At 37.7% G+C, this 25,251-nt stretch overlaps 1 protein-coding gene across 1 annotated transcript in view; it reads right to left on the bottom strand.

Annotated features, from left to right (window-relative positions):
- The window catches only part of EFNA5 (ephrin A5), a 205,843-nt gene extending 181,120 nt beyond the window's left edge, over positions 1 to 24,723 (bottom strand). The window contains exon 1 of the mRNA XM_014877303.2: positions 23,882 to 24,723. Coding sequence (XP_014732789.1) covers positions 23,882 to 24,006 — 125 coding nt within the window. The 5' untranslated portion in view covers positions 24,007 to 24,723. The remainder of the gene's footprint in view (positions 1 to 23,881) is intronic.
- Positions 24,724 to 25,251: the final 528 nt, after the last annotated feature.

The following is a 25,251-nucleotide window of genomic DNA, read 5'->3' as shown; positions in this document are numbered from 1 at the left end:
CAGAATAAGAGACTAGATGTCCCAGCATGAAACTACACATCCTGCAACCATAGCTGAAATGGAGCAGTACATCCGTTGGGTCTCTCAAAAGTGTCAGAGTATATACACCAAACTCCTTGAAGTACTGTTTATATATACACAAGAAATCTTTGGCTGAGGTGGCCCAGTCTTATCAATTCAAGCTGAACCTAAGAATCAAGCGTCAATGTTAAATAAATCATTCTAATTTAAAATGCTGTCTCTCATGCAAATTGAATTTGAGGATTGAAAAGATACTATGTAAAAAGCTATTATTTTTTAAAACTGCAGAAATTTTATTCACCTTATCCAATCCCACGATTATCCCAATTATTTCAATGAGCTGAAATGTCATCCTGCATTACTATTTTTGTTACAAATGACTTCTCAACTGCAGAGGTATCCCTCAACACACTACTCTACTTGAGAAGCAGAGAAAGGAGGAAGAGTTCAGAAGCGTTAAAACAAACAGGAGGACCTGACTGTGTGCCCTAGCCATCTCTACACTTTCTAAAATAAGAAATTATCATCCTGCTTTAATTTTGTAACTCTTTGAAACCAGCAATTTATGAAGCAGAGTTGTCTGTGTATATATCATCAGCAAAATTTTACCACCAATTCATATCTTATTTTTCTGAGAGAACAGGCAAATACTCTTTTTAAAAGTTTGATTTGCAGTTTCAGTCATTGCACAAATTAACTTGCTACAGCTTACTGGGATATGAGAGAAGAATCCTCAAGATCAATAACTACAGAATTAGTCCCATTCATCCAAACTATTCACCCATAAGACAGTCCAGCTATAATGCTTTTTATTTAAGGCAATTTCTCTCTTTTATTACATGATGCATTTTATTTTCTTATTAAATGTGATCTAAACGAATTAAGTATCCATTGAGTCAAAAACAAATGGGCAGCAATTGAGCTCTGTATCACAAATATTAATTTTAATGTGAAGGAGGCACAAATTGGTTTTTCTGACATCAGGGGGTCCAAAGATTAAAAAAATAATGTCTGTCCATCCAGACAAGGAACAGCTGTTCACCTAATAAGCCATATTTTCCACTTTTTGCACAGGACTCCAGGACTCAAAAGCTATGGCTGTACTGAAATTAGCTTTGCAAGTACTTAAGCCACTAAGGAGCAGTCCTTGCGAGAAAACAATTTCAAACTTTCTCTCCTAAGCCATGCCCTTCCCTTATTTCAGTGGCTAAAATTTTATCCAAGGAAAAAATCTTTTCAGAAGTTCACCAAATAATTTCTGTGTGCCTCATCTAGAAGCCATACAATTCTGCAGGTAAAAGCAAACCTAAATGACCAATTCCTTTCAGCTAAATATTTGCCTTCTATTAACCAACTGTATTTTTCAGTCCCACACATCCACAGCTACCAACTAGTTTTACCTGCATTTTTTGTCCTCTGTTCCTAGTACTAAAATAAGAAGAGATCTTGTTCTAGTGCTTTCCAGGTTATTTCTTCCTATGAGGGCAGCTAAGAAATACTCCTCATAATCAGGGGTATTGTATTTTTAAATTACAAAAAGTAGCTGCCTTACAGTGAATAGGGATATGTAACCTCAAATTGCAGTTCTTAAGAGGTCACAGTTTAAATCCAGTTATGTATAAGAGGATGAGCAAACTTAGCTTTGATTAGCTGCAAAGTGATAGAACCCCCTTATTCACTTCCTTTTCTCCTTCTCCCCACTTCTCAACTTAGTCAAAAGAAGGGCGGGGTGAGGGGGGGGAAGGAAAAAAAAGGCCCACACGCTTTCTTTGCTCCACTGATCTGTTGTTCGGGGAAGGCTATCTGCCCATACACAGCCCCTTGGCCATCTGGGCCATGAAGAGCCCTCAATCCCAGCCCTGAATGGTAATTGTCTCAGAGAGCACCCTCACAGGCATTTCAGGCAGTGGGGCTTATTAAAATCCTGAAGGGCAGTAATCCCTGAATGCCACTAAAAAGATCTCCAGCTGCCACCATTTATGAAGTGGGCTTGACAAGAGAGAGAAAAGGAGAGGGAGCTGGGGGGAGGGAGAGAGGGAGGGAGGGAGGGAGAGAGGGAGGGAGGGAGGGAAAGGAAAGGAAAGGAAAAGAAGAATTTAGAAGAGACAAGCTATCCAAATAGGGCCCCATTAGAAGAGTCACATTTTACCAGCTTAGGCTTTCTTGACTCAGTTCCCAAAGGTATCTCCATCCAAACCTACATTATGTCTTCCTTTTACTTGCTCCTGGCAGGGTGTGAACACATCATGGACATATGTTTACAGAAGATCTAAAATGAGGTAGGAAAAAGAAGGAAGGCAGGCAGGCAAGTGAGGAAGCCAGAAGCAGAACTGAGGTCTGCCTTTTCCCAGCTAGTGTGAAAAAAATGCATAGATGTGAAGGCATTAAAAAATGGTTTTCTCATATGTGTGTATCTCTCCCTCAGCAATTCTGGAAAGGTCTTTTCATCTCATTAGGTTAAGCTGATTAATAAAAATTCAGCAGTTTGCCCATTGCTTCTTCAGAAGTGGTGAAGCAAGTTGAAAGATGCAGGCGGAAGGTTTTTGTGTTTGAGACAATAAGTGGGGTGACTTCTTAAATCCTTCGTTGTCATCCTCCATTAGAGATAAATAGACACCTTGGCTCAAATTCTTCAAACAAACACTACGTTGCTACACTTCTTTATTTTCTATTAACCTTCATGAAAAGCTGTAACCCTTCCAAAGAGCAGGGATTTTTGTGTGTGTGTTTTGCAATTCACCAAGTAAGTGAAAGCTTTCTCTCATTTCAGCAATTATTTAGACAAGCTGTTGAAAAGGCATTCTTGAACACCTATGTCAAATACAGAGGCTGTGGGAAATGAAGAATAGAAGCTGGCCAACTGATATATTTTAGTAAGAAAATGCACTCTAAACTGAAAGTGAATGTGCAATTTACTTATCTTCAAAAACTGCTATAACTTAAATAGGGTTTTAAAAAATACTCTAGCAACCAGAATTTTAAAATTCTGCATTAATAAAGTTGAAAGCTTATGAATTAATGTAACTTATAATCTAAAGCCCTAAGGATAAAATGACATATCTGTTCGCTAGCAGAAATTTATAAATTTTGCATTTTGAGGCATTATATTTGCAAAATCCATTTCTGAAAAGAAGTATTTTTTCTAAGTATGTCAGAATCAAACCATTTCTATTTCCTGATTATTCATGACAGAGCCCATTATAAATTTTAAGTTTCTTTAACCTATTTTAAGCACAAGCATCAAAATATCTTAACAACTATATATAAAAGCAGCCCTTCAGAATTTCAAAATGTTTTAAAACACTGCAATCATACTTTAGAGAGGTGCCCGATCAGACAGGCACCCAAATGACACGTTCAAACAGATACTGGACCAGAATTTCAGGACATTTTTTTTTTAAATGTGACCAATTAGATTAAATATCATGCATAAGTGTATACATATATAAGTCTGTATCACCTTTTCTATTCTCCGTTAAGGCAGAGTGATAGACCAGATATCATTAATCTTATCTACTGAAACTTGTACAGATCATTGTAAAACATGCCAATTTTGATACTCTGCCATGAGGCAGAGTAACTGCAGCTTTTAGAGAGAATCCTTGTGTCAAATCAGCAAGCACCCTCTCTAGCACTTGCTTTTCAAGTACGATTTAGGCTTGTTCCTAACAGGCACAGAGATAAACATTTTTACGTTCTGCTTACAAAAATTACATAGAACTAGGTTCTTTTCAACTTTTAGTTCAGGTAAGAGAATACAAATTACAATGCAGACCTTCAGGACTCTATTATGTTCATACTTCATTATGCCCTTTTGGTACAACCATTCTAATACTTCACAAAAGGTTAAGTAATTATGCGAAAGAAAATGGCCATGCTTGTTGTGGACTCTAGAGAAGCAAATTTTAATGCTTCAAAAAGAAACTTCATTGATGCACCCTAAATTTCTCTGGCTGTAAAATCCAAATTATAATATTGAGACTGTTATGTTAAATGAAAAACAGGGAAGTAAGGCATACACACAGACATGAACAATAAGGAAAAATAGAAGGAAAATCACTCAGACATAACAGCTTGGCAATAAATGCTTTTATTTAATTGATTTAATTAATTGATTTATGAAATATACATTTAGGGTATATATCCATATCATCAGTGTAAGTAAAGGAGCAATTTTTATAATGCTTCCCAAGACTAAGTTAAATGCATTACAATAAGAATATACAGCTGTATATTGTCCAGAATTTCATGTCCTGAAATATAGCAATGAAAACCAGTACTAAACTGCCAAGAAGTAAAATTATTTTGCCCACTTACAGTACCATTGTTTGCTATTGTTTCTGATTAATCAAGCCGAGTTAAGCTTAGTTGCTCTAAACCTCATTCTTACATTTATTAGTCACAAATGAAGAAGTCAATGCAGAATCTGGTTAACAAATATAGAAAAATATAAAATTCAACTCCTTTCTGAAACTGTAATACAGTAACTGTGTTCAGTTAGGAGGTGTTGTACATCCCTGACTCATCTATCCAAAGCAACGAACTGGCTGGGCACAAACCCTGTGCCCTGGGAGAACAGCAATTTACCATTTTTTCTGATTTCAATTAATTTATTGAAAGGCCAAACTGCCATAGGAAACGGGCTGCACCAAAAAAAAACAAAACAGGAAACTGCTTACGGCGAAGGTGACCTGTGAACCAGCACCTGCACAGACGATGAGGGGATTTCTTCCTTTGTTCTCAACAAAGATCTTTTTCGGTGTGAAAGGTGTAAAGAGCTGGCAGAGCACAAGGCAATGTAACTCATCCACTGCTTCAGTACCCGAGAGGGGGACACTCCTAACAAGCCTTTGTACAAACTTCCGCTTTTTGCAAACTCCTACTGTAAAATAGAATACTCTCGAGAAGATTTTTGGAGAAACACTCCTACCAGCCCTTACAGCATTTTAACTGAGGTCTTTTTAAGAAAACCCTGACAGAATAATATTTTTAAAAGAATTAATAAAAAGATTGCAATATATTAATTCAATATTGTAGTAGTGTATGTCCATTATAAAATCTTTTTATTACTAAATAGGAAAAATAAATGTAGAACTTCGAAGAGAAATAGTGGGCATGACTGGTATATGAAATAGAGTATTTTTCATTAATACGGTATAGTTGTTGTACTTTTTGAAATTCAGGTAAATGTTTACAGAATAATAGAATTAAAAAAAATATGAAGAAAACAAATCCAGCTCAGTAATTGCAAGAGTAAGTACCAGTTTTACTGGTTTTTAAAAACTATCTGTTTTTTAAACTGACTTTTGCTAGAATGGGAAAACAGCTGGTTAGAAGAGTAGTGTAAAAAATAAAATTGCATTATGGACCTATGAGGCAAATGTAGCATTGCAGAGACAAAAAAAATAGTAAGACTTGTAAGCTTTCTAGAAAACTCATGGTTATGGTTGAAATTTCAGGTAGAGTAGCGAGGGAACATCATTTTGATTTTTTCTTTTTAGCATGAGACTGAAAAACATCACATGAGTACATTTGATTGGTCACTCTATGCTAGTAAATGCCAGTCAATTCACAAATTAATGTCATTGAGAATAGTTAATTTGGAAAGTACAAAGAAACCATATGTAGTTTTCCAAGTTTAACAATAAACCATTCCAAAACGCAGGCATTTTACTCTCTGTCATGTACACATGCTTTAAGGTTAAAATAAAGATCTTAGGGCTTTGTTCTGATTGCTGCAGAAGATACAACTCTGAATTTTCCTGCCTGTAAAGTATCAAATTGTTGTGGTAGTTGAGGAAGGGGGGCATAAACCCAAATGAGAACAGTATTAAAAAAAAAAAAAAAAGATAAAATTAAAAAAAAAAAATTAATAAAGAAAGAAAAGCAGTCCAGACAAGGGCCTTACTTGTTTCCTAATACGAGCTGTATTGGAAGTAATTTTGCACTTGAGGCATAGACAAAAATTCTTTTTCATGATGTTTAACTTTTTCAAGTAGTTGTTTGTGATGCAGTGTTTTTCAGTAAAATCTATTTTCCAGTTGTTACTTTAAAATCCAAGGCAGAACAAAACCAAAGAAACCGTTAAAACTGGAAAAGAAGATGTAAATTTGTTAGGTGTTTAAAATACTGGTTCAAAAGAACACAGATTTACTGCAGAAAAAAATAATCATGAACCTTCCTCTTTTATATATAACTACAAATGCCCTCAACCATGCATTTCTGCCTTCGAAATAGATAAAGGATCTTGAACAGGATCTGACAATTAACATATAATATTTACATAGCGTATGCTTCTCATTAGGGGGAAAAAGGAGAAAAATGTTTGTGGTGGGCTGACAATACAATACTTAAACCAAACAGATTTCGTACCTCAGAGCATTCTAGATACCAAATAAGCCAATCTCTAATAAAATTTTGGTACACAAAAAATTCAGTTACATTGCTCCCCAGCAGCTTACAATGTGTCACCTAGCGATCAGAAGTCATCCTTTGTCACTTTGAAATAGTACTGCTCTCTAACAACTTGAAAACCCATGCTTTAACCAGCTTTAAAGCACTGAATTTCAAGTTTCTCATCAACAGTATTTTTATATTTTAGGTAATTCCCATCCTTGTCTCAACTTCTACTACCCCACCCATGGAGACTGAGTTTCTTCCTGTGACAGTGCTGCTAGAGGGTGCAAGCAAAACACAACGCAGACTCCTTATTAGCACACTGTCAAGCACTTCTCCTTCTTAGATAAAGGACTAGTGCAGTAACAAGACAATCCTATTCCCATCTGAGGTGAAGTAAACAGAAATTGCTTTTAAACAGATCCTTTCATATTCAAAATATCCCAATATGCTTTACAATAACGAGATAGATACACTGTCATTTCCGTAGTCTGAAATACAGAGGGCAAGGCTTTGGTCTTGCAAGCTGGCATAAAAGGAGGTCATGGGTCCTTTGAAGTTTTCTTACATCATCTAGACTGAAAGACAGGATGGAACGGAGAACATAACTGAGAACAAAATAGAAAGGGAGGAGGGTAGGTGACCATTGTGAAATGTGTGAGACATTTCTTTCATCATATTTAAGGAGCACCGATCCAGAAACAAAAATTAATCAGCAGGGAAAGATTTTTTATTTTTTTTTAAGACTGGCAGCTGGTACAATGCTAATCCTATTTTTTCTTTGAAGGCTTTTCTTGGACAGGAAGGGAGGGAGGGAGCTAGGAAGCCTGGCGAGATGAATTCCACTTTCATCACAGCAAGTCAGGGATCTATATGCATATAGAGATTCAGTTCAGGTGAATGTAATGTAGTGGGCTGTACTACCCGCCCACTCAACATAAGTACTCATCCAATAATGAGCTGAAATATCCTGGCAAAAAAAGAATTTTAAAGGAACTTAGGAAAAAATGCTTCTGAGGAAAACAGTAAGGGAAGAGGAAAGTACAAACAGATCAGACAGCTCCCCACTGCATCTTAAAGAAAGGGTCAATCACCCACCTAGCACTGACTGACTTCTCCAATGAGGACGGAATGGCCAATGAAAGCACAACAGTCTGCAGCCTGTTTATTGTCAAGCTATGTCTCCAAATGAATTAATAAGAAGTGGTAGCCTAATTAAACTACATCCTCTGCATTTTGCATTTTGCCCTTCTTCTGTACAGTAGAAGCAACAGCTACATGGAACAGAACAGCTGTAGTTTAACTCTCCCAAATATTTCATCCATCACTGCTTTGATTAGAGCCTCAAACTGTGAGGCAGCAGGAGCTGCCCAATAATGGACCCTTATTACTTACTTGTTCACAAAGGATTGCAGAATCTTTGGGAGGAACCATCTCTTAAAGGAGAAAGTATACCTCTTCTCCATATCCCACCCAAATGGCATTAAAGCTATGTTCATCTAGCACCTCACAAGAAAGAGGACGGTTTGGACACTCCAGCTCTGCAAAGCTTTATGCAAGCCACATAAGCTCTTTGCCCCTTTTCTGTTGGAGGCTTCCCTTCCCTCAGCATTGAGCAGTTACACCTTCAGCTGTGTTCAGTGTTTAATTTTCCCATTGCCTTTCTTCTTCTCCTAACGCTTGCACAGTTCAGCCGTGGCTATGGAGTACTAAGAATGAACAACAGGGGCCTTTCAGGTCTTCAGAGTGAGCTTTGAGCAAGGCTCCACTCAGGGACCCAATCAATATTTACTGCAGCTTTAAGCCACAGTTTCATGGCTCCTTCCAGGCACAACACACTAGTTGGGAACCCCTAGACCTTCCCCGGTTTTATTCTAACATGGTGGAATTAAAGGGATAAACAGATTATAAACCAAAGCATTTTTTCTTGGAAATGCTCATGGTCACAGAACAAAAAGCCGAAAAGGAAAAGGGAAGGAGGAAAAAAGGACACACTACAATACAACACCTTATGTATGAAGAGTAACCAGCCACTTATAATTAGCAAAGTAGTTCTTCCCCTAAAGCTGATTAGCAAAGTTTGAAAATCACACATCAGGTAGCTACTACATGCAAATCAATTTAAAGTGATGCAACTAAATGAAGTTTGCAAAGAAGGCCCACCTCATCAGCTATCTAAAGCACTCATTCTCTTTGCAACACTAGGTCATGGCATGACCTCAAACCACGGCATGACCATAGGTTACATCAGTGCATCCACAGATACAAGATCCTGAAGTTTAAAAATCATGTGCAAGAAACACACTTACAGCTTATCAAGTGAACAAAGGCAGAAAAAACCATTAAGAACTGTCCTTTATCACATTAAGGACCAAAGTTACAGGGATACTTTGTAAGTAATGATAGTACATTTAAATGTTTTTAAATAAACTTTTTTTTCACCAAAATTTCAGGGTTATTTTTTCTTTTTGTACTGCATTCACACTTCTGTAGAAGTATTTGCCTGTTTCTAGAAGCCTGCAGAAAAAAAACCAACCACATCAAAAGACATGCCATGGCTGAAAACTGAGGTTGCGAGAGAATCTCTCCTCCTTCTCCATTAGCTTCTCCTCTTACTCTCCATAACAATCCATATAGTATTAAAAAAAAAAAAAAATTCCTCCCAAAAATCACATTTCTGACAGTAAAATACAACTGGACTGACAATTATAATTTACCTGTTCAAACTGAAAGGCAACTATATGATTTTTTGTTTATAGTGGTTGGAATCCTGTCTCAACATGCTCTCTCATGTTAGATTCCACTGAAAGTTTAGAGTCAAAGAATCTGACAAGCTACTGTTAAAGCAGGAAAAATTACAGCTTTAGCTTTAGATGTGTCAGGATCTTTTGAAAAAAAAACTTTTTATGTCAGCCCTGTGGTTAAAGGGCATCAACAGCAGAACGGATGCATCTTTCCACCTTGCATGCTCAATTTTCAGATTCATGAAGTTTTGATTGTTCGAGCTGCTTCATTGGAGAATGTCGCATTATTGTCATGGCATTTGTTTGATTTTAAAAACTTGCCAAGATCAGATGGAATTTCTAATTCCACTCCTCTCACTTTAAGGAAATCCAGGAAGGTTTATAAATATTAAAGTATAAAAACACAGTAAAATTAAAGGAAATCACAAACACACCTACAAGAGATGTTAAGACTCCTGAGTGAAGAAGAAATCTTCGTTTATGAAACAGAGTTCAAATAATAAAATTATGAGGCTTTTAAGTCTCAACTAAGCAGGGGCACTTTAATACTATATACAATTTGTAAGAAAAGTTTCTTACATATTTTAAATTACCTTCTACTAACCTAACAAGCAGGGCGAAAATTTTAATCAATATATGGATAAACAGGTTTTACAAAATAAATATGTAACCATGCCCAAAATTGTAGTTTTGATGAAAAGTAAACATTCAGTAAACAACAATCAAAATAAAAGGTAAAATCAATGGGCTTTGCAAAAGTGGTAAATGAAAACACAGGGTAAAATTTTTTAGAGACATTTAATCATGTTTTATTTTTCAAAATATCTTAGGATTACTAGTAATGCTTTTGAAATTTGGAGAGGAATAAAAAAAGAGAATGAGGCATAGTGAAGTACTGGCAACTGAACAGTGGATACTTACTTCATTCCCTTCTACTTTAAAAAATAAAAGAACATTCTGTGAACTCAATGGGAATTTCATGCAAATACAGCACAGTATCTGGTCAGAGTATGTTACCATGCCATTTCTTTTACTCTGTGCTCATTAGACAAATATGGCCCCATACTACTTACAGTTTATTCCCAACCACATGTTAAGGGAACACTGCAGAACAAGTAATTAGTTATCCCATTTTAGCATAAATCAGGATATGCTGTATTAAGGAGATCGTTTCTCAACTGGCAAGTAGCATTTGTGTAAACAATGTTCTTTCCTCTGATACATTATTTAGAGAAAAGCATTACTGCACTGATGCCAACCACAGTAGCTGGGAGTGCAGGAAATGTTATTCCTAAAACCTATGAAATTATCTTGAGAAATTAGCATTCCCTTCTCCAAGATGGGAGTGCTTCTCAGACTGAAACCAGTAACAAATCTACCCCTAACACGAATCACTGTAACAGTAACAGTATTAGATTCCAGAACATTTAACTGAGAACCACAGAACCTTTTCACCTGGGTGCATTGCATACTTTTGTGACCTAAGACTCATTTTGTCTCTGACATATCCATTACATGGTGGAAAGCAGACAACATTTTGTCTTAAGCATAGGACTGAATCGGAAAGAAAACTGTTAATTCAGAAAGACTGGGTTAAACCAACCCAATACTAAGCCTAATTTAAAAATTAAGTCTTGTATACATCCACAGTGCTAGCATTGTGAAGTAAATAAGCATGCAAACAGAAAGAAGTAATCATTCCTCTGTCATCCATTAAAAAAACAAGTACAGAAATCCTAATTGGGCACTGCAGTGATCTGATTCACTCAGAGAAGTTACAAAGGCAAAATTGCTTTCATCAGTAACAATACATTACCTCCAAACTCCACACCTAAAATTAAGTGCTTAGGAAATTCTTCCAAATGCTTTGTTCTGAAGAAGGCCATTATATGAGCACTAAATCAAGACAGCTAGTATGGAAAATGGAAAACGGAGATTTCTTTTTACAGTAAGCTATAAAATGTAGTTCAGTCAGACACAGGATCTGAGAAGGTAATAATAAAGTAATGCTATAAATCACTAAAAAACCTTTTTTTTTAAAGCTAACTATCATGCTTTGGAGTAGAAGCATTGAATATGGAGATTTTCCTCATAAAGTGTTCTTTGCAAGTAAGTTTTATATAATTGAGATACAGAGAAAAGGTTTGCTTGGAATTTGAATGCAGTGAATAGCCATGATATAATGAGATGCAAGTATGATCTACCTCTGTAATTAATTTTCCTTCTTCACCCACACTGTCACTTGTTATGATAATGTGAATCTTAACCTTAATGAGAAATTTCATACCACCTTGATTAAAGATACTGCAAATAACAACATTCTTTTTATTTTGGATTTATTTCAACAAAGAATCTCTTTCACACTCTCAAAACCCTCAACCCTTCTGCTAATGAAGTTTCCATCTACAATAGAGATTTTTAGAGACTGATTTATATGTCATGTTTTTAAGTGTGGATTATGCTAGTATGTGTATTACAAAATGATCGTGCTCTGCAGCAACTGTTCTTAATTTTTTTTAAAGGTAGTTTGTCTGAAGACTTTTTAAGACATAAGTTCCTCAATAAAATTATGTATGAATTCCTTTACGACATTTGTGAATTAACACAAAAAGGTATTAAACATTCACATGACACTTTTGAAATGTAATTTAAAAATCAACACATAAAATTTTCAAAGATTTACAGAAATTTGGCAGGCAAGTCCCTACAAATACATGCACGTAGTATTAAACTGAGACCAATGTCTTAAAATGGGATCTACCAATAGAGACAACAAAACACAATCAAATTTCACACATGAATGATGGATACATTTTTAGCAACCTGTAAAATTCTAAAAATTAGAATTAGAATTTTTTTACAAGACTCTATTTTACTGAAAATAAGTTTATTCCATCAATATGTATCCTCGCAAATTTAACAAGGGCCATATTTCCTTCAAGTTGTATCTTCTTCTCATGCTCTGTCTCAAGAGAAAGCCCACTGGAAACCAAGAAAAATGTAATACTTCATACTCCATGGAATTAAAATGCATAAGAATAATTGCTTTCTCAGCAATCCCAAACTACAGGGACATACCACACAACAAGAATAACTGCTCATCATTTTGGCGAACAAGTAATAAATTACATGGCTTATATATTAAAGATTTTATATTTACAAGGAGAAGTAGCATTCTCCAGGGAGTTCTCTTATTCCAAGAAAGCTATTATTCAAATTGCTAGAAAACAGAGAGTTCTTTCCTGAACACTGTGGTTTAGTTATTTCAGTGAGGAAATCATTCCATCCTATTGGGGCATTAACAAGATCCATTCAGGTTTTAAGGAGTATCTAACAAGAAGAGAACCATATATTGCATATACTGCTTTGGAAAACACAAGTATCCCAGTGGTGTACTACTATATCTGATTTGTTTTACCTTCATGATCATAAATTAATTTTTTTTGTCATATACCAAACCAAACTACACTATATAGAGCATTCAACACCTCAGAGTTTTTACTAACATCTATCTGCTAATCCCATACAGGAAGCCAATTCTCACTTTTGAAACAGCTGACAGCAAAACTCTGCTCATTCAACCAGGTTTGCTTTTAGCCTCTTCTGTTCCCAGAGGCAGAGATCCCAACTCTGCAAAACTGTTAAAAAAAAATTTAGTCTAGAACTTATATGAACCCCCAACCAGGTAAAGACCCACAGAGTTCTACAGTCCCATGCTGCTGCACTCCCTCATTAGATTAGATTCATGCAGATTGCACAGCCTCACAAAAATTGACAAGCCTAACTACTGAAACTCATATTCAGGAGAACTGCACCATAAAATCATCAATACAGGACTTAAATCAACCCCCATCGAAAGTAGTTCAAAAACCTTTTTGTATTAATAAGTTGGGTAAGAATACTTCCAAAAATACAGCAATAAAAATCCAACAATAGTTAGCATATTAAAAAAAAAAAAAAATCACACCTTGCAGTGTCTGTCAAGGCATACAGTGCAAAAAAATAGACTTACATTCTTCATTACTACCCATCAGCTCCTACTGTCGTCTACTTTTAAAAATGAGGGTATGTATTGAAACAATTTTCCTTAATCAATTTTAAGGGACCTTTTTTGGAAGGTATTTAAGAAACTACACGTGCAAAAAAGCTGAAATAAAATCTGGGACAATTAGGCACCAAGCAGTCTTAAAAATCCCATATGGCTGCTGTCTGCAACTCTTGGTACCCAAATATATTTGAAATTCTGGTTTTGAGGATATTATTCTTTTTAAATCAGTGGCCTAAAAAATGCTTAAATAAATTGCTCATTTTACTTCACAGGCTGCAAAAAAATTAGTAAATATTAATGTGAAGGTACAGATTCACTTTTTCAATGTCTTTAAGAATAGTGTTTAAGATAATTCACACTGCAATTATGCATACGTTTGGAAATATGTGTGCAAGGATAAATGGAACAAGCATACATTTCACACAAGTCACTTCTGCAGTACACTAAAATCTTACCCTGATTTCACTTACGATTATCCACACACTATAGGCTGGAAACAGAAAAAAACATGAACATGGAAACTAGCTGTTTTCATTCAGTTTTTTTTCTAATCCAGTTTACTATGCAAGGCACAAGCAAAAGCGTTCAAAAGGAGATTCCCACCCATTTAATAAATGCAGACAAATACTGGCCTTGATTGCAGCAATTTTATTGGAAAGCTCAGTTCACCAGAAAGTGTGCAAGACAGAACGAGAGAAAGGCAAATGTGGTTCAAAAGCAAAGAGAAAAGTGTATGCAACTTGGGCACAAGTGAAAGGACGAATATAACCCTAGAACTAAAATCTTTGGAATAAAGAATAATAATCTTCCAAGTAAACATGACTTTGCTAGCACTGAATTTCCACAATTAGGCATTGTATATATATAATTTTCATATATATATATATATGTACAATTATTAGGCACACACTTCCCATGTTCTTTGCCCCCAAAAGCAGAGCTGACAATGGTGACAGCAGAGTGTGTAATTAGTTTTTATTGTTCCCCTGACAGCCATAGCTCTGCAAGGACCCCTTGCCTTTTCCATTGTAAATGTTATGGAAAAATACACTAATGACAGGCATTTAATTATGGGCACAGCAACCATGATGGGAGCTGTGCCAAAAGTGATTGGCAGCTTTGGATACCAGATATTCATAGCAATGGTTCTTTTTCTATCACACCTTGTACTTCAGATTAGTGAAGATAGAAGTTTTTTAAAACATCTTTTCTAAGGCCTTGGTTGTTGTCTAGAGATATTATTATTAATTACCACAAACAGACAGAAACCAAACAAAAAAATCAACAAAATCTTTAATTATTTTTTTTGTTAATAGCATGAAGTTTTTTGAAAGAGGTCTGTGTACTGACAATGCCATCAACATAAAATAATTCCCCACTGACTCCAGCACATCATTCACTTTTTTTTTTAATTATACATACTTACAAACAAAGAGATGCTATGCCCTCTTAACACATCTTTATTCAGTATTTACAATAAACTGTTCCACATTCAGCTGTAGTTGCTGAGGTGCTTTTTCGCCTGATTAATTAGCAATTGGGAGACACGCTTTTTGGCAGCTTTTGTATCCCTATTATTTCTTTTGGTTTGGCACAAAAACTCCCTTTTGGGAGCACCAGTATTTGTACTGTACCCCACTTAGTGATGGATCACTAATTTTTAATAAACTAAGTTCCAAGAGAACTGCAAAATCATGTAAAAGTGTATTGGAGCAATAAATGTAAACAAATATTAAATAAATAAATACACAGGCCAGGGGTAAGAGCTGTTTCAGTACAGAAAATAATAGGTCTTTTCCTGACTATACATGGAAAGCCTATCCAAGAGATCACACGTAATGTTAAGACATTGGTTTGAATTGGCTTTTAACTGCTTGATCCAAATCTCTGCCTTTACCTTTAAAAAGCGACCAGCTAGTGTAGATGCAAAATTTCCTAGAAGAATGCTATATCTGAATGTTCCTTCACTGTTTCTCATCCCTCCCCCACGACTAGATGAATGAAATGAGTCTGTGAAGCAGATTTCTATGAAGAATGACCACACAATTCTGGACCAAATGGTTCTAAGTCTATGTAGCAGTCACAAATCCCTGGCTAAGCCGAACAAAGCAACATTATTCCAAAGTGGTAAGTTTGGGAATATAAAAGTGAAGCTGTCTGGCTCTAAAGTGGTAACTTACAAATAGCTGCAGAATCACTGTTGGCTGTCCATCCCCCATCCAGCTGGCTCTCATATCAGTGACTTCAAAAATGCAGTTAGCCATTATGGTGGCTTAAGGCACTTTGTGTGCCAGTGCAATGACCATGCTGTGTGTGCGTGTCAGAAGGTCAATACTTTCAAATTCCAGAGTCTCCCTTTATTTCCTTCTTTTTTGGAAACAATAGGAAAGAGAGCAGGATTGATAGCTCCTACTTTGTTAACTTCTGCTCACCAAATGCCCTGCCTGTATGAATACATAACTATTTATTGAAAAATCTGATTAGACATGAAATAAAGTGGGAGGGGTTGTGGAGGGGAGAATCACAACCACCAAACAAAAACCCAATGCATCTGTTTTTCCTGCTCATTAATAGCATTAATTGGTAAATTTTCTTGCAACAACTTTTAACAATTGCAGGAGACCCAACATCATTAAAGCTGCTAGAAGTCCTTACCTAACGCTGATGAATTAACATTGAAGACTGACAACTCTGCTACAAAGATCATCATCAAAATTAGCAGTAAGTAAAATAAAATACTTGCTTTTCTTGTTTCCTCACAAAAAAAAAACCAAAACTGTATTTTATTTGTATAGCACTACAAAACCAACACAATGTTAGACATTAAGAGATTTTGGGGATTTTTTTTGTTTAGTTTTGATTAAAAGAGTTAGAATGTATTCAGCTTCAGTTTCAAAGGCACATGCTTTTGCGTAAATATACGCAAATATATTTACAAATTTGAAACCAATTCAAAGTAAAAATTAAAACAAAAAATCCTACAGTATTAGCATTATAATAACAATATTTATCTATTTCTTAGCAAGTTCCTATGTGACAAGTTAAAGTGATTTGAATGTCTGTAAAGAGAAGAAAATTCTCCTGAATTGTAATAAGAACATGAAAAATACTACTCTGAAGTCCACAAAACCAAAAAGTTAGTGCTTCATTGATACCCACTACAGAATGACTGCAGTGCTCAACTACTACTGATGAACAACTCACACCATATGAACATACCTGCTAGTGCCAGCATCCATCCCCAAGCAAGAAAAACTAAGTAATTTCGGGGTGGAAGTATTATATTATTTTAATGAATAAAGAAGGTTAATGCCTCATGGCAAACATTAATTATAGCACAAAATATATTCTGTCAAAACATGCATAATTTTAAATGTCACAAAAAGTCCAAATTTTATCTTTCAGAATGAAACAAATACATTTTAGCAGAGGGTGATCAGCATCTAAGTAAATGTATCTCATTCTCTTTTTTTTTTTGCCTCACCAGATGATTCATAAACAAATTATTTCTTCTCTATACTCTTCACCATTTCATCACTGTAATCAAAACCTAAAGATGGCGCCTATCAAATGAAATGGTTCTTCAGAAGTCTGACGAAAACAAAAAAAAATGTTAGTGACAATTGTAAAATAAGATTTTTTTACTGCAGATACTACTGTTGAACAGTTTAATACGATGATCTAATGATGGAAAAGAAAATGAACATGAAAAATAACTTACTTGCAGGTTTTATGAATCTAAGGTTCTTTTTTCCACACAATATGTCAGCATGGATAGGAAAATTCTTCCACTAGATTATAATGCAAGTGACAATAAGAATTGTAATTTTCAAGTAAAAATTGCAGAACCTGAAGAATTTGCTTTTAATTGGTATTAGCAATTCAAGGAGATCTTGCTAATTAACAAGATGCTTGTGCATCTTGTCGTTAGGTGATTTTTCTTTTGACAGCATTTTTACTGGTCATGCATTTAAACAGCAAAATTGGCCATAAAGTTCTTTGCATACCAGTTAAGAGAATATGGACACCAAACTATGTCTCTACATTTTGCAGCAGTATAAAATAAATTCATTTTCTTCACAAAACTAGGATGTAACAATGTATAAAACTAGGATCTAACAATGTATTTTCATCAACCTGTCGATAGCAGAATATGAAGGATGTTTCCCCAGATTAAATATATATACATATAATATATACATTGGGGCGTATTTTATTTTACTGTTCTGTTTTATTCTTCTGGCATTGTATGGCGGAGAAATACAATCTCAATCCTTGCAGAACAGTGGGGGTTTTCTTACATATGTACTTTCACATACTTCATTTTAATACAAATTATTTTCTAAAATGTATAGGAATGGGAATTTGTGTTTTTGTAATGTAACAATGTAGGCTCAGTTTCCTAAAAAAGAGGATTTCAGATATCTACACATGTTTGCACACTGCAAAATAATACACACCATTTTAAATGAGCTCAACCATAATCTATCTTGGAGAATGAAAAGGGAGAGTGCAAAAACGCAAGGAAGAATCCTAATGCGTGAATGATTCTATTCTTCCATTCAGCTGTGCTGAAGTACCTTACAGTATGGCTTACTCATAACAACTGTAATACCATCAGAATACAATTTCAATAACTTGTCTATTTCAAACCAAATGTTTTCATTTCATTATGTTGGTGTGCTGCTAACTGTCTAAATTTTAAGCACAAGTGCAACAAAAGCTTAAACAAAACAGGGCCTTTTATTCTCAAAAGTGAATTAGAACATTCAGAAACAGTGGAATATTAGATTAATTATGAGACTAAAAATATCTTTTTAAAAACAATGCTCAGAACTGGGTAGTAGAGCAAAGAGTAGTTATTGGAAGAAAATCTCAGATCTAAAATACTTCTAATTGAATTGAAAAAAAAGAAATGGAAAACAGTAACCCAAAGCAATGGAGGCATATCTCAAAGGTATGGACAAGCTACTGTCTACTCATGGTTGGTTGTGTATTTGTTTGCATCTTCTCTGAGCTGTTCCCAATTACCAACCTCCTTTATGTGTTTTCTTGGTAGTCTAGTATTTCAACAATGCTGCAGTCCTCCACTCAGGAGGACTGTAGCAGACATAGACTGGCGTTGGAAGAAGTCACAAGGCACTCAAATAAGCCAGGAGAGTTCTCAAAGCACATTCATGTAATTCTCTGTTTCACTTTACATTGGTGTGCCCGAGTGCTAGCTTATCTACCTGCCCACCTACTGACCTGGGAACAACCAGTGTGTGAAGAAACAGCAAACTGGGAAGATGGCCAAGAACTAAAACACAGAATCTACAAATAATTCTCTTATTACTGCTTTGAACTTTAACACAAAATACATTAGCTGGAAGATTAGACCTGGAAATTTGATGGAAATTCCATTCACTTTCTAAACACTAAAGAATTCAATTTAAAAAATTAATATTCAGATTTTTTTTCCCCTCACACAATATTCTTGGTACACTGTACACCACTTCACTACCTAATGACACACTTCAATGCATACATACACACATGTATATGTAGGTATATATATACAAACATTGAAATGTGTACCTATTCTCATTACATAGGCCATATACATTATGTATGCCTGCCCATATGAATGCAATGACCACGACTCCTGAAGGACTAATTGCATTCATTCATTTTTTTCAGCCCAGCATGAAGCTGGTAGATTGCTGGGATCATAGCAACAGGGGAGAGAAAGGAAGGCTCATCTTTATCTGTCCCTTTCAAAAACCATATAGGGCTAGAAGAAAGAATGCAATGAAGTGTCCTGACTATGTGCACTCAGAAAAGATTTAATAAGAAGCATTTAATGAAGATCAGGTACCACTTAACAAGGTGCCTTTCATACAAAGGTGGAGGCCAGTGAAACTATTGTTCTTTGTGCAGTTTTTCCATAGAAGATTTCAAACTGTTTCAAACACCCACTTTTAAAATAAACACCCACGTTCTTTTGGAGACATAAGGTGTTAATGAAACTATTAAAAGCAGAGAAAGTAGGTGTAAAGAATTGACAGCTCTACTACTGATCTTTTAATTACAAGGAACCAGTCAGAGATTTCTTCAGCTCTCAGAGCAAGCCGCTGGATAAAATGCTCTCAAAATGCAAGCTATGCTGATTCAAAATAGGTTTACATATACATACAACATAAATACAAGGATGTGTAGGTATACCCCAAGTACTTAGGCTCCTATGCTTCTCCTGACATAAGAAATTTAAACTAGAACACCAACATCAAAGTAAACACCTTGACTTTACCCTTCTTATCCACAACTTCTTCATTTTCTTACACATGTGTAACTGCTTTCTTCCTATTCCAGCCATTTTTGCAAGGCTTCCCTCAACTCTGTACATAGGCAGAACTATATCTATATGGGAAAAAAAAAAAAAAAAGACAAACCAACAAAAAACCAGCCACATGATCTCAGCACACACAACCAACAAGCTATGGTGGAATCCACAAACACATAACAGATGGCAGAACACTCAGACATCCATCCAGCCCGTGAGTGTGCTCCAAGAAGTGCCGGGTGTGTGTACGCTGCCACATCCAGAGCTTCTCAAAACTAAATCTGTGAATGTGGCTGGCCCAGGGAGGCACTTAAGCACACTTCTACCCACCCACCCAACTGCAGCAGAACTTAGAACTTAGGTGTGTAAGGATTGAGTTCAAAGAAGTTAGATGCTTTTCTGAAACATTGCCTAAATACTCAGCTACAAAATCCAGGTTGTGAAATTCTAGTCTAGGCATAGAATTTTCGGAAGTATCTCCTCATGTTTCTGTTTGCTGCCCCTAAATATCTATCTAGAAAAAAAAGTCTCTAGCAACACTGACCAAATTGTGGTAGTTTAATTATGGGAAATCACCAGCTGAAGCTGAAATTACTTCTCAGTACCTAAATTCACTAATTACCACCTGATTTCTTGATTTTTATCCACATAAGTACACAAAGAGAAAATATATCAGCATCCTACGTCTTTATAATGATTCTTCTATGGATTTGGTGTGCCATTTTCCTGTATAAACTGCAGCCAAACCTAGCAATATTCCTAATAAAAAATATTTGCTTTTGTGAGACTAGAAGCTATGGCCTCTACGCTATGACCAGAAACTAGACTTGCAATTAAAGCATACTTTAACCACTCTGAAACTAACAAACAATTTACGAAGCTACATAACCTGACACTGAAACAACTTACAGGGAAATATCTAAACAGAAACCACAATCTTAAAGCATAATCCTGGCAAGCAGAAAAACGTAGCAATAATTACAACAAGTAGCTCAGCTTGAACTGTGACAAGATTAAAAACAGTAGCAGGTATGATGTAGGTAGACCGCTTCAAAATTTGTTCCTGATACACAACATTCAGTCTGAATTATAATTAAAGGGATGCTACCAATCAAGATTAAATTAATATGCTCCGTTCCAAAACTGAGCATTGTATTCAGAATAATATTCCCTGATGATACTAGCTTGTAGTCTCATATGAGAAAACATATATGCAGTGATGAAAGACTAATGCACTTTAATGCAACAGTTAAAATTTATGTACACTTAATTCTAAGCCTACATAAATAAACAAATAAATCACATTTTTGAGCTTACTTGAGGAGTCATTTCCAATTCGAAAAAAAAAAAAGGAAATAAAAAGAAGAAATGAAAGAAAAAAAAGAGAGAAAGACTAAAAAAAGTATTTTATTTACACTTCAAAATTTTAATACCTGAGCATATTTTCAACTGGTACTGGACTACAGCATTTATGGAAGGTGTATGCTGATAATTAAATACAGAGGAAAAGTAAGGCATGGCAATACTTTAAACATTTCTAAGAACTGACTTTGATTCTGTAAAAATACACAACTTTGTTACTCATACATGCTGACAATAATGACCATACACTTTCTAATTGCTCTAGCAGAACTTTGGCAACTAACCGAGCAATGTAATATGAATTTTGCTAATAGACTCCCGTGATTTTTTATTTACCAAACATTGTTCACACCAGGAGCACTTATCATCTGGGCCACTCAACAGTTTGCTAATAAAGTGTCTTTCAATGAGAATGAAATCTTTATGTATTTCCGTAAGTTGCTGCAGTCTAATACTAATAAAAATTAAACCATCAAATCTGAAGGAAGGACAACCATTATTAAATTCTTCAATGTTTAAATGAAACCTTAATTTAAAGTGCCTTTATCATTATTAAGATGATCAGTATTTCCTTTTTCTTTAAAAGGAATTAATTGGTTCTATGGCAGTTGTTATTTCTGAATAAACACAATAAAGAAGCAGGCTAAATCACAATGGTAGTATTTGTGTTTATAGAATAACAGTATATTTTGTCCTCTAATTTCAACTAGTTATCCCCAAGTAAGCATCTCTACTTACTTCTACATGCGTTCATCTCCTGAATCTGCCTCTAGATGAGGATAAATCACTGCAAAGTTATTCCTGCAACACTGTTAAATGCTCTAAAAATTTTGATATCTAAAGACAATTTTGCCTTCAGCTCAGGTTCTGATGAAACTAATTCAAAAGAGAAGTGCTTTCTTTTCTTTAGGTCTCTTCCAGCTGGCATTCAGGTGTTTGCCTGTTTTTCTATAATGCTTGTGTTATTTGGAAATCACACACAAACTGGCACACTGTATAAAACAAAGGAGAGCTGCATTTGCACTCTGCTCTTTCTCATATTTTTATTCACAAATAAACATGACTTCCATATGGATACATCCATTTTGAGAGAGCAGTGTTTTAAGACATGACATATTTTTTTTAAAACAGAAGGTTTAGAAACATCTCAAAACTCTTCCTCTGCTGTTTGGAAAAATAATAAAACTAAGTTTTCTTTGCAGTTTGCTGATATTTGATGTTGGATTATTAAGAGATTCCATTAATAGTAGTAACAGATGACTTAACTTACTAGAATCCTTATAAATATAATTCAGTATATAATGCCTACCGACTAGGTAAGCACTGTTTGTACCTTCAACTGTCTTTACCTACATACAGTTAAGATTATCACACATAAGAAAACAAGTGAAAAATCTTGAATCGAAGGGTATTTTTGAAGTTTTTAAACTGTTATGCCAGCAATGTGTGCATTTAGTCAAATCTATTTCTTTCAGTGATCCTCCTTTTGCCTGGTGGAATTTGAGAATATAACTTTTTTTTCTAGCAGTTATATTTCATTTTGCATAACAACAGAAATAAAGATTCTGGTTTTTAGAGGCAAGCAATTTTTTGGGACATATGTTCTTTGATGGTTGATGTGAGGTGTATTTACACTGAGCAGCTTTTTTCAACACATGTAGAAAGAGGAAAATGTAGGGAGAGGCATTTCAAATCATAGATGCTCATCATACCCAAACATGATTGTTTCTATTTCTTTGCCTCACGTTTTTTTTGCCAACTGTTTATTGCTGAGGGGTTGAGACCAGGAGCACAGTATTAAAGTACTGGACAGACTAGCTAAGCCTGGGCACCTGAAAATTCTGCCCTTTAACTTCTGCATCACCTATTTTAAACCTGCTGTGGAATACCGAGGAGTGGAGTTTTCTGCAGGCAACAGAGATCCATTAAAAAACATGACCTGTGACAAAAATCAATGTGCTAATCTCAAGCCAAACAGCAGTATCAGAAGCATAAAAAAGAGATAACCTAAGATAAAACGTCCCCAAATTTACCATTTAAAAAAAAAAAAAAAAAAGAAAAAAGATAGAAAAAAAAATAAGATTAAGTAAGCCTGCCACGGGCACTTTGAAAAGGCAAAAATATTTAAAACACAGCCCAGCTGACTTTTTGCCTAAACACATGGATACCATTTGGAGGAGGACTGAAATTTTCTGATGCTAAACATGAGGAAAAACTCCAGAAAAAAAATAAAATTAAATGAAACCTCCCTTTCCAGTGCTGAACAGCACTCAGAGCCTGGCGCTAGGAATCCTCCGGGGCCAGAGGAGCGGGGCGACTGCGCCAGCACCACTCGGCCCCGACTGCGTAGACCCCGGCGATGCGCAGTCCTGTGTCCGGCGGCACCGGCAGACCCCGGCCAGGGACGGCGTACCTACCTCGCTTCCTCACCTCCAGCCCGCCCGGGAGAGCCTCCCGCCGGGTGGGCAGCGCAGGGCACGGCCGGGCAAAGCCTCTCCTGGACAACCACCTCACCCGGGGTGCCGCGGAGGTGCCGCCGAGGGCGCAGAGCTCTGCCCGCAGCCGGCCCGCCGGGCCCGCCGCAGGAACCCTTCGGGGCGCCCTTGAGGGGCACCCCGGGAGGCCACTACCTGTGCCCCTCATCCCTGCCGAGCTCCCGGAGCAGGGCTCGCAGCAGACACGGGCTGCCCCGCAGCGAGGGGCACCCATGCTCCCCGCCGGGAGCGCATCCATCCGGCTCCCGCGGGCCGGCGGCGGCCGATCCCGGGTGAAGCCTTGGAAGGAAAGGAGAGAGGGGAGCAGAAAATCGCCCCCCGCCACCCACCCCACCATCACTGCCTGCAGCCCTGAACCTCCGTAAGAGAAAACTTTTCCTCTCTATCTTGCAGCCGGTCTCCCGACACGAGTCTCCGGCGCCGGAGCGCCGCTGTGCGCCCGCTCGCCCGCTCGCCCGCCCGCCCGGTGCGGGCCCGCGGCCGCCCCTCGTACCTGGGGTTGGAGCTGTTCCAGTAGACGGCGTAGCGGTCGGCCACCGCCTTGGCGCCGGGCTCCTGCCCGCGCACGCACACCCACAGCGCCGCGGCCGCCAGCAGCAGCATCTCCACGTGCGGCATCGCGCCCGGCCGGCGGCGCGGGGAGGCGGGATGCAGGAAGAATAAAGAAAAGGAAAACGGGGGAAATAAAAAATAATAATAAAAAAAAATCACAAAAAAAAAAATTAAAAAGCCACGAACGGGGAAAAAGGCAGGCGGAACCGAGCCGGGGCGCGGGAGCTGCGGGGTGAATGAATAAAAAGCGAAGCGCGGAGGCGGTGGGCTCCGCGGCGTGCCGCGCCGCAGCGAGCGGAGGGCGCCTGGCGCCGCAGACGAGCAGCAGGCAGGGAGGGCGATCTGCGGCCCCTTAGGAAGCCTCACCCCGGCAGGGGGTGGTGGGGGCCGAGACGAGTGGCGGCGGCAAGCGGCGGGCGGTGTTCATTCACCGGGAGTCCCGCGCAGAGCCCACGGCACGACATACACCGGCCCGCCGGCGCGGCGGGCGGGCGAGAGCAGCGCTTCCTCCGCCCCTGAGAGCGGCCCCGGCGGCGCTGATGGCCGGAGTGCGCGGGGATGGAAGGAGCGAACGAGCGAGCGGGAGACGGGGAGAAGAGCGGGGAGGAGGAGGGGAAGGAGATCTTTCCCCTGGAAGCCCACGGGAGGTCCTGGCAATATATTAAAGGCCGCCGACTGGGAGCAGGAGGAGAAGTACCCGCAGATCTCAAAGTACAAAGTTTGTGTCTTCCTTTCTGGACCTCCGCTCCCCGCAAATGAGTAACAAACAAAAACAGGGGGGAAAAAAAAAAAAAAGGGAGATGGGGGGAGGGGAAGAGGGGGGAAGAAGCAAAAGCCCTGAGGAGTTTGCTTGCTGCGCTGATGGAGTTGAGAAGCCTGTTCTGCAGCACGGAGTGTCTTGAAGGAGACTTTGTGGAGTGGTTTTCTTGTCCTTCCTGTTCCTGGGTGGTGGATGCACCAAGGACTGAGTAACAGCAAAGGAAAAAAAAAAAAAAAAAAAGGCGGGGGGCAGGAAAAAAAAAAGAGCGGCCAATCCAAGAAATATAGCGGCGTGGAAACCAAGGAGATGAAAGTTAAAAATATTGTTCTATGAGAGGGCGTGGAGAAAAGCAAAATCTCGGAGAAGTGCAAAATCAAGCCTGCAAACTCCTCTGACGATGCTGGTCTTGGCTGGCCTCTCCTGCTGGAATGGAGCGATACGGCGAGGTGCGGAAATTTCCTGATTCAGCCTCCCGGAGCCTCTCTGAGATAAAGCAGGGTCCAGTCCCGTGAACATCAACTTCTGCGGAAGGACAAAACAGTTTGAAGGAG

This window comes from Sturnus vulgaris, chromosome Z (assembly GCF_052056855.1).
Source record: "Sturnus vulgaris isolate bStuVul1 chromosome Z, bStuVul1.hap1, whole genome shotgun sequence".
NCBI classification, from domain to species: domain Eukaryota; kingdom Metazoa; phylum Chordata; class Aves; order Passeriformes; family Sturnidae; genus Sturnus; species Sturnus vulgaris.
Note: the sequence above shows the minus strand (reverse complement) of the source record. Positions and strands in the feature narration are given on the sequence as shown.